Source organism: Lissotriton vulgaris, chromosome 7, assembly GCF_964263255.1.
Source record: "Lissotriton vulgaris chromosome 7, aLisVul1.2, whole genome shotgun sequence".
NCBI classification, from domain to species: Eukaryota; Metazoa; Chordata; class Amphibia; order Caudata; family Salamandridae; genus Lissotriton; species Lissotriton vulgaris.
In genome coordinates, this window is record NC_141695.1 from 1079347849 (window position 1) to 1079366260 (window position 18412).

Consider the following 18412-nt stretch of genomic DNA (forward strand, 5'->3'; position numbering starts at 1 on the left):
TAACCTTTCACTGGTGATATTTGACAAATTGCTTGAAAGGGGTAGGTTTCCAGAGTTGGAATTGATTACTGCCATTACCACATTGGGTAATTCCTGGGACACAGTCAAATCCTTTGCAGGTGGGATGGGGGGAGTTACTTCACAGATTAAATGTTTACTCTCTTGTGGTAATTCTGCAACAATCCTAGCACTCTCCTTGGGAAGCATATGCTCTAGTTGTGGTTTTCTCTCTGTTTTATCCATTACTTCAGCGTGTTTTACTTCAGACTTTCTTTCATGACGGTTGATTTCCCTGTCACTTTCCTGCAGCATAAATGAGAAAAAAATATATACCAGTGTGATGTAAATAATTGCAACAAATGTACTAAGGCCTTGATTAAAGCAGGAAGAAATTCTTATTTTTGGCTGAAATGTATGTTTGTGTCTGAAACAAGATTACAAGTAAGGTGTAATTAGCTCCACCAGCTGTTCACCCTTCATTTTAAACCTTGAAGCAAATTAGATAGGCATTTGTTTATAGTACAAGTTGCTGGTTTTAGCCCCTCATGTCAGGTGAAAACATGCCAAATATGCGGATAATTCCCCATTCTGTGGTCTTGACCTTAGCTTTCTTTTCATTTTGCAAGTACCCAATAGCCTGATTCCCAGGACAACATGTTTATTTTTTCCTTGGTCAATTAAGCACAACCCTCTGCAGCATAAACCCTTTGGCTGACAGATTACAGTACCAAATTATGGATCAGGGAATGGAACTGTCTACAGTTAGGGTAATATTTGTGCCCATGTGTTAATGCTGTTCGAACTTGCATTTATAGTTCATTAATACAAAGCCTTTATTATCAGTGTTGGACTTGGCCCTTTTTGCAGAGTCATTCCTGAACTTTTTGCCTTCCTCCTGTGTTTTATCTGACATGTTTTTGTTGGTTTTATGACTCTGGGCACTTTACCACTGCTGATCAGTGCTAAAGTCCATATGCTCTCCCTATTGTAAATTGATGTATGGATTAGTGACTTCAGCTGGTGGGCTTGCAGCACTGGTTGTGCCACCCACAGAAGCAGCCTGTAAAGTGTGTCTCAGGTCTGCCATTGTAGAGCCTATGTGCAGTCTGGTACTGTCATGTTGACTGGGCAAGTGCACCCACTTGCCAGTCCCTAAAACCTTCCTTTTTCTGCATATTAGTCACCCCTATGGTAGGGCCAATGATCATTGTAGGCAAAAGGTAGGACATGACCGGGTGTGTGTTCTGTCCTAATCGTGAATTACAGCCAATTTTGTTTTTCACTTTTGCAAGGCTACCTGTTCCTCATAGGCCAGAATGGGCAGTTTGATTATAGCATCTTATAATCCTTACTGGCTCAGGGAACTAGGTAGAAATTTGAGTTTAGTATGGCTGAACTCAGAATGGTAAAATATATCCTTTAGTGAAGTTGGTTTTAACATTCTGTGTTTGAAAATACCACTTTTAGAAAGTAGGTATTTTCTTGCCTAAACTGTCCAAGTCTGCCTCTGCTAGGTTGTGTATTCCCTGTCTGGAGTTTGAGTGACAGGAGCAGGGGATTCCAGGAGCCAGGGTGAGTCAGCACAGGGCTGAATAGAGCTATCTGCATGTAGATGGGTGGGAGGAGTTGCACCTGGGACCTGAATAGGACTGGGCCTGCCTTCCACAATGCTGGCTCCACCTCCTGTGGTGAGTCTGATGTCCCTGGCCTACACTGTCAAAGGAAGAGAAGGAGTCCTGTAAACAAAGTGCTCCAGGACTGCATATAACTGGTTTGGATAGGCACAGACACTCTCTGCCTTCCGAGACAAAGGATTTTGGAGTGTAAACATTGGGACCCAGACCCAAGAACTTTAGATCACTTTTGGGAAACATGAAGAACCTTTGCCTCTGAGTGCTGTTTGGGGAATTGACCTGCAGTGGGCGCCTGACTGCCAAGGAAAGGAGAAAGGACGTTGTGCTACTTTCAAATCAACTTGTAAAGGATCTCCAAGGGATTGAGATAGAGTTTGCCTCCTGCTGAGGTCTCAGGGACAACAGACTTCACCAACCAGCTCCCCTGCTTTCCCTTGCTGGGAATTGAAGTGCCTGCTGTTGAGCTGGGCCTTCTGAGAGAATGTGTGTTCCTGGGAGCTGGATGCACGACTCAAGACGAAGAAGTGTGTCGCCTCCACAGCCGTTGTCGTCGCATCACCGGAGAAGAGTGTCGCCGTCGCAGCAGACACCGTCGCATCACCGGAGAAGCCTGCCGCCACTGCCGCAGTCGCCATCGCATCACCCGAAGCGCCTCACATCACCGGAGAACAGTGTCCACGTCGCTGCAGACACGGTCACATCACCTGAGAAGCGTGGTGCAGGGCCTTTCGCGGCTAAGAAGAATTGTTGAGTGCCCTCACGGCCATCGGGCGTGCACGCATCGTTGTCGGATCAAGAAGAAGATGCCATTTTGTTTCATTGCACCGGATCTTCATCGCATCACAGCGCTGCTGGTCGCATCGCCATAGAAGCGCAGTAAGAAACCGACGCATCACCGCCCCACGCAGAGAAGAACCGATGCATACCCTACGCAGCAGTAGGGACTCGACACATTACCGTTCTTGCGGGTAAGGAACCGATGCATCAACTTCCCTTCAACAATTTTGTTGTATAGCGTTACGCATCCAAAGGTACATTGAACTTAAAGTGTTGCATTTCACATCTAAAGATAACTAAGCAATTTCTACCACTTTTGAAGTACAATATTGTGGATTTTTGTTGTTTGTGTTAAGTCTATATAAAAATACTACAACTTGTCTGGTGTCCATATGTAGTGTTGTCACTGGGTTACTTTGTGTTCACAAAATGCTTTACACTGCCTCTCAGATAGGCCTGTCTGCTCACGCCAAGCTACCAAGGGGATGAGCAGGGGTTATTTTAGGAGTGTACCCCCTAACCCTGACTAGACACAAGGGTCCCTATTTGGACAAAGGTACCTACCTCGGCCAACTAGAGACCCCCAAATCTGACAATCAGGGTGAGCGCCGTAAGGAAATGTAAGTTCAGACTGCACTACTGACAATGGTTCCAGTTTAAAAATGTGGGATGTATGTCGTTACAACGCATACTTTTACAACGCTTACCTTTACAACGCATTTTTTACACCGCAACATCCATTACAACGCATTCCATTACAACGCATGCCATTACAACGAATTTGTTGAAACTACCTTTACAACACATTCCACTACAACGCATACTACATTTACAACGCATACCATTACAACGCATACCATTACATTGCATGTATGGTAAGTATTGGATAGTGTAGGGGTAAAAATTACTATTCTAACTCCAGTAGGTGCAACAGTAGGGTAAGTGTTGGATAGTGTAGGGGTAACAATTACTATTCTAACTCCAGGGGGTGCAACAGTAGGGTAAGTGTTGGATAGTGTAGGTATACGTTGTAATGGTATGCGTTGTAATGACTGCGTTGTAATGACATGCGTTGTAGTGGTATGCGTTGTAGTGACATGCGTTGTAATGGTTGCGTTGTAATGTCATGCGTTGTAATGGATGTCGTGTTGTAAAAGTTTTGTTGTAAAGGTAGTGCGTTGTAAAAGTTGCGTTGTAAGTGTTGTTTTCCAAAAATGTGTACACACGTTTGCAAAGTTTAACCATATGAGGCTATGTATAATGCTCCAGAATCTACTCTGATTAGATACAAATATGTGTAAAAGCTTCAAAGCAAGATTGATGATTCTTTGCTTTGAAATTAAAATGTTCATTAGAAAACCACAACTAGGAAAAAAACGTTTTGCTAAACTCCTTGAAATTTTAGGTATCATTTCTTTGAAACATCATTTAGTAAAATGTATTGATGGAAGCTAGCATTTCCCAAAAATAATCATAATGAACAATCAGTGTAACCAGTTTCAACAAAATTATATGAAACATGAAAATAAATAAGCATTGGAAAAGCCAATAGGTATGACATTGGTGGTCAGCCTTTTGGTTTTGTCAATGTGTCTTATTTTGATATTGTTTTTTGCAAAACTTTATTGTTGTGGATGCTGCTGGGCCCTTGTCATTATAACAAACAATGGCAAAAGCAGAAATATTTTTGGTCTCAACAACCACACATTGCCACAGTAATTCCTGGCACTGAACAAAATTACTTTGCTTGCCGATATGCTCCTTGTGAAAGAGAATGCTGTAGCTCAGTGAAATCAAAAGAATGGGCAAACAAACAACCCTTGAGGGCTTGGGCAAAAATCAATGATCAGGTATGTATGCCTTCGAGGGATTTTATTTCACAATATTTTGTCTCCTTACCAGAGAGTTTCAACGTATAGGGGTCAAATGAATAGACACCTTTCTTTTTTTGAAAATAATTCCTATTCTTATTTAATTTGACACCATTGAATCTATGGTAGCGTCTAAATCTGTATCATTTAGTTTATTCCTACAATGTATTAGGTAAACTTACACATGCTGTCAAAGAAGTCATGTAAAACAAGAAAAAAACAAAACTGAGAGGGTGTATATAGAAAAATAGACGATTTTATCTTGGTCAAATGAATTACAGGGTACAAATATAAACAATTTATACTAATGCAACAGATAGGTAACACTATTACTCAGGTGACCTCACTGTGACATTAAAAGACACCTTTCTTCAAATTATTAATTAAAAATAAATCATGAAAGAGAAGGTGTAAGTCGATGTTTCGGTCTCTACGTTGTCATACACGAGACCATCTTCAGGACAGAAATAAATGTTACAGTTGACCCCTTGATGTGCAGTTAGATGGCGTTAATAAGTTCCACCTGGGTAAGGAGATGGAGGGCACCACCTTCGTGTATCCGCCAATCTAGTTTAAAACATCTCTTTTTTATCAAGCTGTATTGTGCCTTTTAAAAAGTAGACGAAACAGTTCTGTCTTGTGTTGCTGATGTAATTATATAAAAGGGCACAAGATGATAAATTTCTTGTGTAGGCACACCGGATATCTTCCTGGAATAGTTGTGAAGCTCTGCACGGGAACAGTGTTCTAATTTAAGAAGAATTTTTAATTCTTTATTTCTTTCTTGAATCACTCGAAGCGTAGCGTGCCATCATCTTTTGCCCCTTTATATAACTCCATCAGCAATGCAAGACAGCTAAATCATGGTGTTACCAAAGGTAAGTAACTTGCATAACTGATAGGGTTATCTAACCACAGATTCCTTACATTTGAAAAGACACCCAAGCAATTACATCCCCAGAGGAAGGACTGCGGGCAAATTCACACTAGGAAGTCCTGCAGGACTGAGCGGCCAAAAAGGCTGGGACTCCACATTGCAAAGTGGTGGTAGCAGCCTTAGCTCTGGTGGAATGAGTCTTAAAGCCTTCAAGAGGCTGCTTATTTATTTATTTATTTATTTGCAAAGTTTTATCCTCGCCAGAAACACAGAGCCATGAAGAGTACTGATATTGGTGTGTGTTTTTTTAAGAAACTAAGGCCCTAAAAGGAAACAACCCTGACTCTAAAAACCTGCCCATAGCACAAGGAGGATAAGTGGGTCTGTAAGGAATCTGCAGCTAAATCATGGTGTTACCAAAGGTAAGTAACTTGCCTAACTGATAGGGTTATCTAGCCACAGATTCCTTACCTTTGATAAGATACCCAAGAAAAAAGGGAGGTTTGGACAACAGATCCTGCAGCTCACTCACCCTCCTGGCAGATGTAATTGTCACTAAGAAGGCTTTTTTGATGGTGAGCAGCCAGTGGAAGCAATTATGTAGAAAGGAGAACCAAATTGAGGTCCCATTTAGTCATAATGAAAGGGGTGGCAGGGGAACATATGTACACAGCCTTTCAAAAATATATGTACAACAGGTAATTTAAAAAGGGAGGGTTAATCTGGCAGTCTCAGGAAGGCAGAGAAAGGTGAAATATACCATTTCAAAGTGCCCAGAGCAGAGCCCTCTGGACAAGGGAAAATATTAAAAGCCGAAATATCAGAAAGGGCAGCAGGAAGAGGGTCAAAAGACTTTTCTGTACAATATTTTACTAATTGCCCGGCAGGCATATACAGTCTTAGTGCAGATTCCGGGAGGACATTTTCAGAGTAATCAACTGCCACTGCTCAATCTCCATGCGAGAAGCTGCAGAGTTGATAGGTTCAGGTGGAGGACCTTCGCCTGATGCTTTGACAGAAGATCCTCCTGAAGGGGCGGCCTGATCAGAGGATCGATGCTCATGCTAAGAAGCTCAGGCTTGCAAACTCTAAATGCCCAGTCCGGAGTTACAAGACTGACTTGGTTCCAGTGGTTCCTGATCTTCTTGAGAACTTGGGTCAGGAGTGGTATGGACTGAAAGGCATGAAGGAGGCGTGAGTTCCTCTTGAGATAAAAAGCGCCTCAAACGAGAGCCGCCTTAGAAACTCCAGGGCGCAAAAACTGCTGAAATCGCGGGTTCTGTGCTGAGGCGAACAGATGTAACCAAGGCTCTCCCCACTGTTGAAAGAGACCTTGTACCACCTCCAGATAGAGATGCCACTCGTGACCCACTAGGCATCAATGGCTGAGTTCGTCCACACTGACATTCAGGGAACCTGCCAGGGGTTGAACAGCAAGAATATGTCCTGTTGTTCCAACCATGTCCAAAAAAGTAGAGCTTCTTGACAAAAAATCCACAACCCCAGTCAACCATTTGTGTTGCTGTACCACATGGCAATGGCGTTGCCTCTGAACACTTGCACAAGCCTTCTTTGATGGAGGGTAGAAATGCTTTCAATGCGAGTGGGATTGCACAGAGCTCTAGCAAGTTGATGTGGAGTCCGGATTACGCCAGAGGCCAAAGTCCTCTGATCTCAGTCTCTCCCAGATGGCCGTTCCATCCCAGGAGTGACAAATCTGTCACTACTGTGAGGAAGGGAGAGAGGTCTGCTTCTGACCCAATCGCAGTTCACTAGCCACCACTGTAGGTCTTGTGCAGTTCCCTCTGAGATCTGGAACTTGTCGAATAGGTTGCCCTTCATGTCCCACTGGAGAGCCTGCATACGCCATCCGGCATGTGCCACTTGCAGGATGCAGGAGGCCATGAGGCCCAGCAGCCACACATTCTCATTGAAATCCAGGATACAGGCTAAAACATTGGTATCATAGACTGAATATCCTGGACCCGCCATTTGTGAGGATAAGCCTGAAACTGCACTGTATCCAGAACAGGTACAATGAAGGTAAGCATCTGAGAGGAAGTAAGGTGTGACTTCAACACATTGATAGTAAATCCCAGTGAATGCAGGAGGTTTGCTGTAGTCTGGAGGTGGTAGACAATAGTCTGAGACAAGGCCACCTTCACCAGGCAGTTATCGAGATAGGAGAAGACTGCTACTCCTGGTGTGTGCAGATGAGCTGAGATCATCCTCATCACCTTGGTGAACACCCAAGGGGCACTGGTAAGACAAAAAGGGAGCATGGTGAACTGAAAATGCTTGTTGCATAAACCGCAGGTAGCGCCGGATGGGCAGGCAGGAAGGGAATGTGGAAATAGGTGTCCTGCAAGTCCAATGCTATCATCCAGTCTCCTGAGTTCATGGCAGACAGGACCTGAGCTGCAGTGAGCACCTCAAACTTTTCCTTTTTGAGGAAGTAGTTGAGGGCTCGCAGGTCTAGGATAGGATAAAAGCCCATGTCCTTTTTTGGGACCAGAAAGTAGTGGGAATAGCAATCCCAGCCTACTTCTGGCTCCGTAACCCTCCATAAGGCTCCCTTGGCCAAGAGAGCCATAAGTACCTCCCAGAGTAAAATCAAATGATCTTACATCAGCAGGTTGCGGGATAGAGGCATGGAGGTAGGGGTGATCTCAAAGGGGAGGGAGAAACCGCTTTAGACTATCTGGAGGACCCACCTGTCTGATGTGCTGGTTAGGCCAGGGCAGAGTTCCTCTAGGCCATTCGCAGAGTTTGCAGAGATTTCCGCACTCCGTGCATGCAGAGTTCCACTTTTTCCTCACTCACTCTCACGGCAAGGTGACGAGCGCGAGTGAGGAAAATCCATCTCCCGTCTACATTTCTCAATGCGGGCGGTCAGATTTTTCAACACGGGTGGTCGCAGATGGTCGCGACCACTCGCATTGCGAAACCTTCCTTTCGCAGTGAGAAAGCAACTGCTCGGGTATTAAATCTACTCAAGCGGCCACAAAAGAAGCAGCGCCCTCATGCACTGTGCTGTTTGAGCTGATTTTACAGTGTGAGGAAAACACACGACGCTGAAAATCCTCACAATCGGCATGACCAAACGCACTCAGGCCTACAAAAAACGCCCCCGTGCTACACAGAGTTGCACAAGTGGCAGAGTGCGCATTTCGGAAACTCCGCGTGCTCCGCATAGTGAAGAAAACTCCGCAAACGGAGCGGAGTTCACTGCCCAAGCCCAGTACTGGTCTGCTAGTGCTGGCGGAAATGGCTGATCCTACCACCATCTGCACACCCATGGTCTGGAAGGGCGAGATTGGTAGGGTTTGGAGGCTGAAGCTGCCAGGGGATGGTGGTGGCCTGACCCGATCTCTGGCCTCACGGCCTGCGTGGTCGAAATGAACCACACCCACACAGGGTTTGCTGAACTTGCGTGGCTTGGTGGCTTGGGTATGGCTGGCATGGATGGACTGGGGTATGTCTGGCATGGCTGAAAGTCTCTTCTGTAGCCATGGAAGGGGTGAAAGGCAGACTGGGGACATGTGGTCACTGAGAGGCCAAGGACTTGGCTGTAGCCTGTGAGTCATTACAGGGCTCCACCGCCAAGTCTGCCTGGTCTCCATAGAGATGGGTGCTATCAAAGGGCATGTCCATGAGAGAGGATTGGACATCCCCTGAAAAGTCAGATGTTCTCAGTCAGGCATGGCGTCTGACAGCCACAGTTTATGAAATTGCTCTGCCCAGCGAGTCGGTCGTGTCGAGACCACAGAGGATGGTGCTCTTTGCTGCATCTCTCCCATCTGACACTGCTTGTGAGTGGATGGCCGGGCCTCCTCCGGGACCTGTGGCAGCACTTGTGCAACCATTTCCCACAAAGTGTGGGAACAATGACCCAAGAAGCATGCAGTAAGGCCGGGGGAAGAAAAAAATTTCTTACCCCAACTATCCAGCCTCTTGGACTCCCTATCCTTGGGATGTAGATGCCTTAACTTCCAAGCTCAAAGTTCTCTTAGTGTAGGGTGGGTAGTGAGGAAATTTGGGACGCCCGGAGCAGGCAGGTGGCTGTGGGCAACTGTCCTATTCACCAGAGCCCCTGTAGTGGGCTTTGACCAGGTTCCCAGTTGGACATCCCTGAGGGCTTCATTAAACAAAAGTAAAGGCCCAGAGGAGGAAACTCCAGGCTACAGCGCCTCTGTCAAGATGTTAGGCTTGACTGCCACCAAAGTAAACTGAAGGCCATAGACATTAGCTGCCCATTGCTCCACCATAGCATAAGAGTCTCCCTCCTTCTGGAAGTGCCCCTTTTTGCATGGTTACCCCCACTTTTTGCCTGATATTTGATGCACTTTGACTTGATGTGCCCTGGGTTCCTGCCAATCAGGTTCCCAGGGCCTGTGTTCTTTCCTAAAACCATGCCTTCGTACCCACAATTGGCACATCTCTGGCCACAGGTAAAACTCCTGTGACCCAGGAAGTCCACTGCTGGGGGCCTACGTAAGCCACCCCTCTAAAAGGGTGCACCAGATCACTTGAAGTGAGGGTACAGTTGCATGGGCACTGTACCTCTACAGTGTTTAAGTCCATTCTTAGACATTGTAAGTACAGTAAAGCCATGAAGAGTATATGGTCTGGGAGTTGGTAATTACAAACTCCACAGCTCCATAATTGCTTTACTGAAAGCTGGGATGTTTGGTAGAACACTTCTCAGCACATTACACCCACACTAATGCCAGTGTGGGATTTAATTTATAATGGACACAGAGGGTATCCTAGAGATGCCCCCTGAACATCACCCAGCCCTGGTGTTGTTCCTGAATGGCTATCCACCATTTGCTACCATCAGACTGGTTTCTGGACCTCTGGGTAGAGAGCCTCTGCTTTCTGGGTCCAGAAACAAAGCCCATTCTGGGCAGAGAGGTCCTGCCTCCTCCCCCAGGATGACCCTGCCTTTAGCTTTCCTCAGCAACTGCCACCTACCAGTTCTGACTCCCACTTTGGGTGGGAAAATATGCAGGAAAACCAAGTGAGGAACAGAGGTGTGCCCATCTTTGCCAACCCCACGCCTCAGGTGGTGGGAAAGGTGAGGTGGAGCACACATCTCAGTCCCCTCTATCTAGAATATGTGGGAATGCAGCAAATTGGGGAGAGGCTCATGCCCTCTCCCACTGGAGGGTGGCATAATAGGGGTACACTCACCCCAAGCAAAGGACTTATTGGTCCCGAAATGCAGTCCACTGTAACACCCATAAATGTAGAATTTAGGGGTAACCCAGAACCTTGATTCCTCAGATTCAAGGAAGAAAGAAGAATGGCAAAGAGCTGTGCTGACTCAAGAAGAAGAGGAACTCAACTGCTTTGGCCTCAGCCCTGCTGGCCTGTTCCGACTATGACTTGCTCAAAGCAAAACCCCAGCATCTCCAGCAACCATACTGAATCTGGAGCACCAGCCCTGCCTTCATCTCAAAGACTCTGTCTCCCGTGAGCACCAGATTTGCTCAACCAAAAGACTCCAGCACAGAACCCGGATCAAGACAGCTCTGGGGTTCTTCACCACTCTGCACCCAACGTACACGGCCTGAGTTCGAGTGGCCCAACGCCACGAGGAGGTCTCCCTACCAATCCTGACGTGAGATCTGGTGATCCCTGACCTACCTTGAGCTTCAGACCGACGCCTGCAGCCTCAACCTGAGAGATCCCCCTGACTGCGAAAGGAGCTGGTAAGATCTGATACCTAAAGACACCCCAGCACCCGACACCCCACGGCCTTGGGTGGCCCAACTGACGGTGTCAAGGCATCTCCCAAGAACCCAACTTACCACTCCTGCCGGTGGTCGTCCTCAGGAAACCTCCTTGACCAAGCCTGCAGCCTTTTATTCGAACCGGAGATGTCCATTGCAAATCAAAGGTTACCCGATATAGCCTTGGAATTCTGTATCCGACCGCCTCTGTGCCGCTGGTGGTACAGCTCCTGTGCTTATTGTTGGCCCCTGCAGTGCTGATCCTACCTCAAGGAGTCTTGCTTCCACAACTAAGTGGCCTGCTCGTAAGCATCCCTTGACCAAATGCCCCCTTAGCCCCATTGGCTAACATTGGGCCTCTGCACTCTGCACCCGGCGGCCCTGGTTCCACTGGTGGTGCAATTTGAGTGCCTATCTGAACCATGGGGAACCTTGGTTCTAAATCCCAAAAGCCATCCTTGCTGGTCATTTACTTACCTGCAAACATAACCTTCTTTTCTCCTGTAGGAACCAATGCTATGATTTTTGTCCAAAAATGTTCGAAGTAACTTTTAAATTTTTTTGTTTATTTTCATTTTCATGTAGGTTCAACATTGAAACAATCAGACAGTCATAGCACCATATGCGTCTGTAGCCCCACGGCCCGCGATTAGCATCTGGAGGCCGATCCTTGGAGCAGGATGCCATGAGTTCGTGCAAGAGGGCGTGAGTCCTGACCAGCAACCGACTGCCTCTAAGAGCTCTTGTACCCAACCTCCCAACTAGACGCCCCCTAACCCCAACTACCCCTTCCCTGGAACCGCCCCCCTCCATCCCCCCTCCCCTTCCCGGTGTGTTCCGCCGTGTAGGTGTGTGGCACACGAATGGACCCTCCTCAAACCTTTCGTGTTTTGTCTCCAGGCGGTCTATGGAACTCGTCAACTAGTCTTAGAACTTTGAGATACTTTGGGCAAGTAAGCTCACAGAATTCACGTGACAACAGGGAGATTAAGGGTGCCCATGTTTCCATAAAGGTGTCTGAAGTTTGCGTGAGAGACGCTTGAATCCGCTCCATTCCCATTATGTACCATAGTCTGTGGAGCCACCCTATGTGTGTGGGTTTCCGCGGGGTGCCCCAGAGTGAAAGGATATGCTGCATTGCCGCCCCTAGTGCTAGCCCCATTTGGCGCCCCCTAATGGACTTAAGTGGAAAGGTGAGTTTGTTGGGCAGTCCCAGGATCGCATATGCGGGGAAGCGGGGAATCTCCGTTTCAAAACAACCATCTACGTCCCGAAGGACCTTCTCCCAGTATTCCTGGACCATCGGGCATTCCCAGAGCAGATGGAGCATGGTCCCTATGTGTCCGCAGCCCCTCCAGCACAGGGGGTCCCGACGAGAATTGCTTTTGTGTAGCCTCTCTGGCGTCAAGTGCCAGTAGTATGCTACCTTAACCGTTGCTTCTCGACTGGCTATGTTATAAGCTGTGTGGTGCGCCCGGTAGTAGACGTCCTGCCATTCCTTATTCGAGAGCGCGCGACCCAACTCTCGTTCCCACCGTTGTTGTTCCGCAGATTTAGCTGTTGGCAGGGGGGGTCAATATCCTATATAGTTCCGTAATCGCCCGCTTGTCCGAGGATTTGGCGAGGAGCCATTTTTCTTATGATTTGAGAGCGGGGCCCACGTGTGGTATGACATCCTTACGGATGAGCCAGTGCCGCAGCTGAAAATATTGAAAGTTTTGCGGTTTGTCAATGGAGTATCCGTCCTGTATCGCCTTCAGGGCCATAAAGCCTTGCGGGTCAAACAAGTGACCAGCTGAGTTGCACTCCGTCTGTCACCATTGCGGGAAGGAACCAGGGACCATTCCCGGCGGGAACGCTGGGTTGTCAAATAGCGGCGTCATGGGCGAGGGGAAGGACGTGAGGTCTCTTTCTACTGCTACCGCATCCCAGACCTGGAGAAGTGTCTTGGTGATGGGTGATTTTTTGATGTATGCCGGTCTATCTGGTCGCGCCAGGAATGGGATCTTCCAGAGCGGCATCCCAGCCATGGCCCTGTCTTGGAATAGCCAGCGCTTCTCTGACGTCGGCCTGGACCACTCCAGTAGATATCACATCTGTGTAGCCTGAAAGTACCGCTGCAAGTCCGGTACCCCCAACCCCCCCTCCGCGGGGGCCCGCGTGACCGGTCACGCCGCATCCTAGGGCATTTACCAGCCCATACATAGTGCTGTATTATGTCCTGCAGCTTTTTGATCATGCCTATCGGAGGGGTGACCGGAATGGTTTGAAATAGGTACAGCACTTTTGGAAGCAGGGACATTTTGACCGCAGCTATCTGACCAAGCCACGAAAGCGGTTGTTGTCTTCATCTCCGAATATCCTCTTGGATGTACGTGAGAAGTTTGGTGTAGTTCAGCTCCACTGTTTGGGCTGTTGTGGGCGTTAGTTCGATCCCCAGGTATGGGAGTGCCGTTATTGTGGACAGTCCTCCCAATTTCAACGAGCCTCTGTAAGCCTGGTGGGTGTTGCACCCCAGGGGGAGAATTACCGATTTACCAGCATTCATTTTACAGCCCGACACCTTTCCGAATCGATCCATTTTCTCAAGGAACGCTGGTATTGAGACCCTGGGGTTGTCCACGGTGACCAGGATGTTGTCCACGTATAGGCTTATCGTGTGTTCCTCCCCCCGAACTTAATGCCCATGATGGCCTGGTTGTCCCGTACGTGCTGGGCGAAAGGTTCTTTATAGAGGGCGAACAGCAAGGGCGAGAGCGGGCAGCCCTGCCTCGTGCCTCGGCGTGTGACGAATGGCTTGGAGCTCGCTCCGTTCACCTTAACCTGGGGGGATGTGTAGCAGCTCTCCATCCAAGCCCTGAACCTTTCGCCTGCTCCAAATCTCGCAAACGTCCGGTCGAGATGGATCCAATCAACCCAGTCGAACGCTTTTTCGGCATCGACTGACAGAAGGGCTGCATCTGTGGCATTGAATTGTGCCTTATCGATAACGTGTAGCAGGCGCTTGGTGTTATCTGCACTTTGGCGGGAGGGAATAAAGCCCGCCTGGTCTGGCTCGATTATACCTGGGAGACATGGGCCCAGCCTCAAGGCTAGGATCCCCGTGAAGAGCTTTAGGTCTAGGTTGAGGAGAGAGATTGGCCGGTATGCCGCGCACTGGGTCTTGTCCTTGCCCGGCTTTGGTAAGACAATAATGTCAGCCTCTAGCATTTCTGTAGGGATGGAACCAGGCCCCTGAAAAGAATTGAACAGCTTTGTTAGTACCGGGGGCAGAAGGATTTATAAAAGCCCGCAGAGAATCCGGCCGGGCCGGGCGCTTTAAGCGGTTTGAGGCGCGCGATAGCGGAGACCACTTCATCTAGTCGTATGGGGGCATCGAGCGCCAGGGCGTTTACCTCATTGAGGGCTGTTACCTTAGCTTCTTCTAAGTATGCTACTCCCGCTTCAGCATCAGAGGCTGAATCAGATTTGTAGAGTGTGGCGTAAAATGTCTTAAATGCCTCCGCAATATGGTCGTCGTCTCGGAGCTCTCGGCCCCCCTCTTCGCGGATGATCGGGATTTTAGCTCGGACGATTTTCGCTTTGAGTTTGTTGGCGAGTAAGCGGCCCGTCCTGTCCCCCCCTACGTAGTACGTGTGCTTGAGGATCCAGGTCGAGGCTCGCCAGCTGTGCCCTGGCTGCCTTCAACTTACCCCAGATCCGGCTGTGCGCTTGCTCCAATTCTAGCACTTGTGCCGGCAGCTCCTGGTGGCGGTCCTTCCTTTCCCTAATGTCTGCAGCCAAAAGTGCAATCAGCTCTCCTCTGATAACCGCCTTGAGCGCCCCCCAGACTGCTGATATTGCCACCTCCCCTGTGTCACAAATCTGCGCCATACATGGCGATAGCAATACACTTAGCAGCATATACCTTTAATACTGCCTCCAGGGGTTTCACCCCTAATTTACGCGAAAAACCCAGTACTGCAAAAATAGAGCGTGCCAGGGCATTTTTTTTCTCCAACAGTTGGGGGTGCCATGTGGAACAATCATCAAATACAACCCCCAAATAAGGAAATCTGGAGACTCTTGTCAACTTATGCCCATTACATTGCAGTGCCATTACATTTTTCTGGGCCCTACCTTTCTGGCCCACCTCCATGACATGAGATTTACCATAATTAACCTTATTACAGATTTTTCGATCCTGGACAGCCGTATCCCCAAATCATTGATTTTTGCTATCAATGGAGATAGAGCAGTGTATAATAGGCGCTCGATTTGGGCCAAAAGGGTCAATTGTTGGGGGGATACAAAGTCATTTGGTCGGGTCTCAGCTTTATCCAACGTTGATGAGGCTGGGTTGGGGCCAGGTAAAGAGGGGCTGCAGTTATTGGATAGAGAGAGGGTAATATTGGGGGAAGCCTGGGGAGTGCTAATTGTTTGATCAGTGACTCTGGTCACTATGGGGGGGGTTGAAGCATCCGGGATATAGTTTGTGCCACACAGGGCGTTCAGCTCTTCCCAGATGGACATAGTAGGTGGAAGACAGGATCCCGGGGACCAGTGTAGGTAGTTAGAACGATAGGGGTTGAAAGGATAATAAAGTGGCTGTACCTTCTCCTATGATGGGGCCAAGAGTGGTGGCCCGTCCCGTCCTCCTTGTGCCTCCGAGGGCCACAGAGGGCCCGCCCTTTGCCCGGGCTTCGCCCCGGGCGTCGCCCTGCGCGCGGTCCCGCGACGCGGGGACTGCTGTCCTTTAATCAGGCCTCCTTGGGCGGAAATCCGCTGGTGCGCCGCTAGGGCGTCTGGGGGATGTAGTTTGTTGGCCCCTCACGGCCGGTGGAGCTGGTTTGCTGGGTCCGTGAGCAGGAGAAAAGGTAGGCTGTCCCCCTGTGCAGGAAGACGCTGTCCGCTGCTTGTGCCCCCGAGTGTCTGGTGAGCCCCCCGCTTTGCCGGGACTGCTGTCCTTTAATCAGGCCTCCTTGGGCGGAAATTCGCTGGTGCGCCGCTAGGGCGTCTGGGGGATGTAGTTTTTTGGCCCCTCACGGCCGGTGGAGCTGGTTTGCTGGGTCCGTGAGCAGGAGAAAAGGTAGGCTGCCCCCTGTGCAGGAAGACGCTGTCCGCTGCTTGTGCCCCCGAGTGTCTGGTGAGCCATACCATAATTAACACTTAAATCAAGATTTGTCATAAAATCATAAAATGAATTTAACAGACATTGGAGACCCACTGCAGTGCGGGCTAGGAGAGCAGCGTCGTCCGCATATAATAATGCGGGCAATAAGAACTTCCCTGCCCTCGGTATGTCCTTACATGCTGCTCCTAAAACACCACCCAGGTCATTAATGTATAGTGTAAAAGGCAAGGGAGCTAAAATGCATCCCTGCCTTACACCATTAGTGATACTAATTTTACCCGTGCAGTTACCTTTTCTATCATATCGCACCGTAGCTGTGAAATCCCTATGGAGGTCCGCTAAAAAGTACACAATATTGGGATCTATTCCAATTCTAAGAAGCTGGCCCCATAACTTGGATCTGTTTACTCGGTCAAATGCCGAGGACAGATCCATGAAGGCAATATACAGGGTTCCTGGCTTCGCTATTATATATTTCCCAATGAGCAGTTGCAGATTCAGGCTTTGGTCTATGGTACTGCGCCCCTTTCTAAAACCATACTGTAGGGGCGAGAGGGTATTAGTGTCCTCTAGCCAATCAGTGAGTTTGCATAGAACCACTCTCCCTAGGACCTTTACCGCGGAATCAATGAGAGAGATAGGGCGGTAATTGCCCGGGTCAGCCCTATCACCTTTTTTATAGATAGGGACAATCACCGACTGGGACCATGTCTCCGGGATGCCTGTTTTTGAGATTCTGTTAAAAACATTTGCTAAAACTTTGGACCAAAATGATATGTTAGCTTTAAAAAGGTCGGAGGGAACTCCATCCGGCCCAGGAGCCTTATTACTAGTCATTTTGCCAATAGCTACGGCCACCTCACCCTCATCTACAATTAAGCTATAAGGCAATCTGGAAAAGGTGGTCGAAGCCTCTACCCCCAAATTCTCCTGTTCATAAACAGACTTAAAGTGCAAGTGCCATTTGTCTTCTTGTATTCCACAGTCCAGTTCATTATTACTGGAGTCAGCAAAATAGGATTGGTTGACCACAGCCCAGAACTTTGCGCTACTTTTCAGCACGTCAATTGACGTCAACTCTGCCCAGGCATCCTCTCTAATCTCACGCCGTCTTCTTTCCACGACTATCTTATATTCTTTCCTGAGGGTAGCCACGAGCAGTCTGTTCACTGGTTTGGATTTAAGGGCCACTTTGAGTTTTGATTTGCCAATGTACAATTCTTATCAAACCAGCCTTCCTTCCCATGCGCTTTGCCTTTACCATGACGTGTCAGGTTGGAGACAATGTCAAGGCAAACCTTTTGGTACGCCTCCACTACTTCATTGTCCCCTGCCTGATCATCCGTACAAAGCTTGAGTTCCTCCCGGCTACTACTACAAAGATTACGGAAAAACTCCTCTGTTATGTTATGTTATGTTATGTTATGTTATTTATATACTTCTAGAGCGCACGGCCACTCCAAGGAGTATCTCGGCGCTTTATCGAAGGAAACCCACAAAGAAGGGAGAACATAACACTGAGAAGACATGCAAATACAAGAAGCAACACCAGATTAAGGGAAAAGCCATGTTTTAAGGGCCTTTCGGAAGGACAGAAGGCTAGAGGCCTGTCTTAAAGAAATTGGGAGGTCATTCCAAGCATGAGGAGCTAAGTAGCGAAAGGACCGACCTCCTGCTCTAGCGCGCTTGATAGTGGGAACATTCATTTTAGATAGGGACAAAGATCTAAGAGATCTGGAGGGATTTATACCAGGACAATCGTTTAGAAATATATTTAGGGCATATACCATGTAGGGCCTTAAAAGTCGTGGTCAAAGTTTTAAAAAGAATCCTTTTAGCAATAGGGAGCCAGTGTAGGGTTGAAAGAAGATCAGTGGCTCTGGCTCTTCTTAGAAGACCAAAGATGGCTCGGGCCGCAGAATTCTGGGCGATTTGTAGACGCCTAATCAGATATTTGGGAAGTCCCAGAAACAAAACATTTGCGTAATCCAGCCTAGAGCCGACCAGTGCCTGGACAATGATTTTCCTGTGCTGGATGGACACTAAAGGGAGAAATTTACGAAGCATCCGAAGGATGCCGAAACATTTCCCAGTGAGAGATGAAATATGTGGTCCAAAAGATAAATCACTGTCAATAATGACTCCCAGATTTTTGGCCTTCAGGGATGAGCTAGTGGGAGGGAACATATCTTGCGGCCACCAGGGTTTCCAATCAGGCTCAGAAGTACAACCAAAGAAGAGCAACTCCGGCTTGTCGGAGTTGCACTTTAGACCATGGCGTCCAAACCACTCAAAAACCGCGCTCAAACAACCCCTAACCTGGGCATCGTCAAACAGACCATCCTTGTTGCTTACAAAGAGGAGCTGGGTGTTGTCAGCATAGGTGACAATCCGGGCGCCAA

At 48.2% G+C, this 18412-nt stretch overlaps 1 protein-coding gene across 1 annotated transcript in view; it reads right to left on the reverse strand.

The window, feature by feature from the left end:
* LOC147702949 (uncharacterized) overlaps positions 1-18412 on the reverse strand; it is a 4293369-nt gene that overhangs the window by 1185451 nt on the left and 3089506 nt on the right. The window contains exon 27 of the mRNA XM_086929459.1: positions 5-303. Coding sequence (XP_086785585.1) covers positions 5-303 — 299 coding nt within the window. The remainder of the gene's footprint in view (positions 1-4; positions 304-18412) is intronic.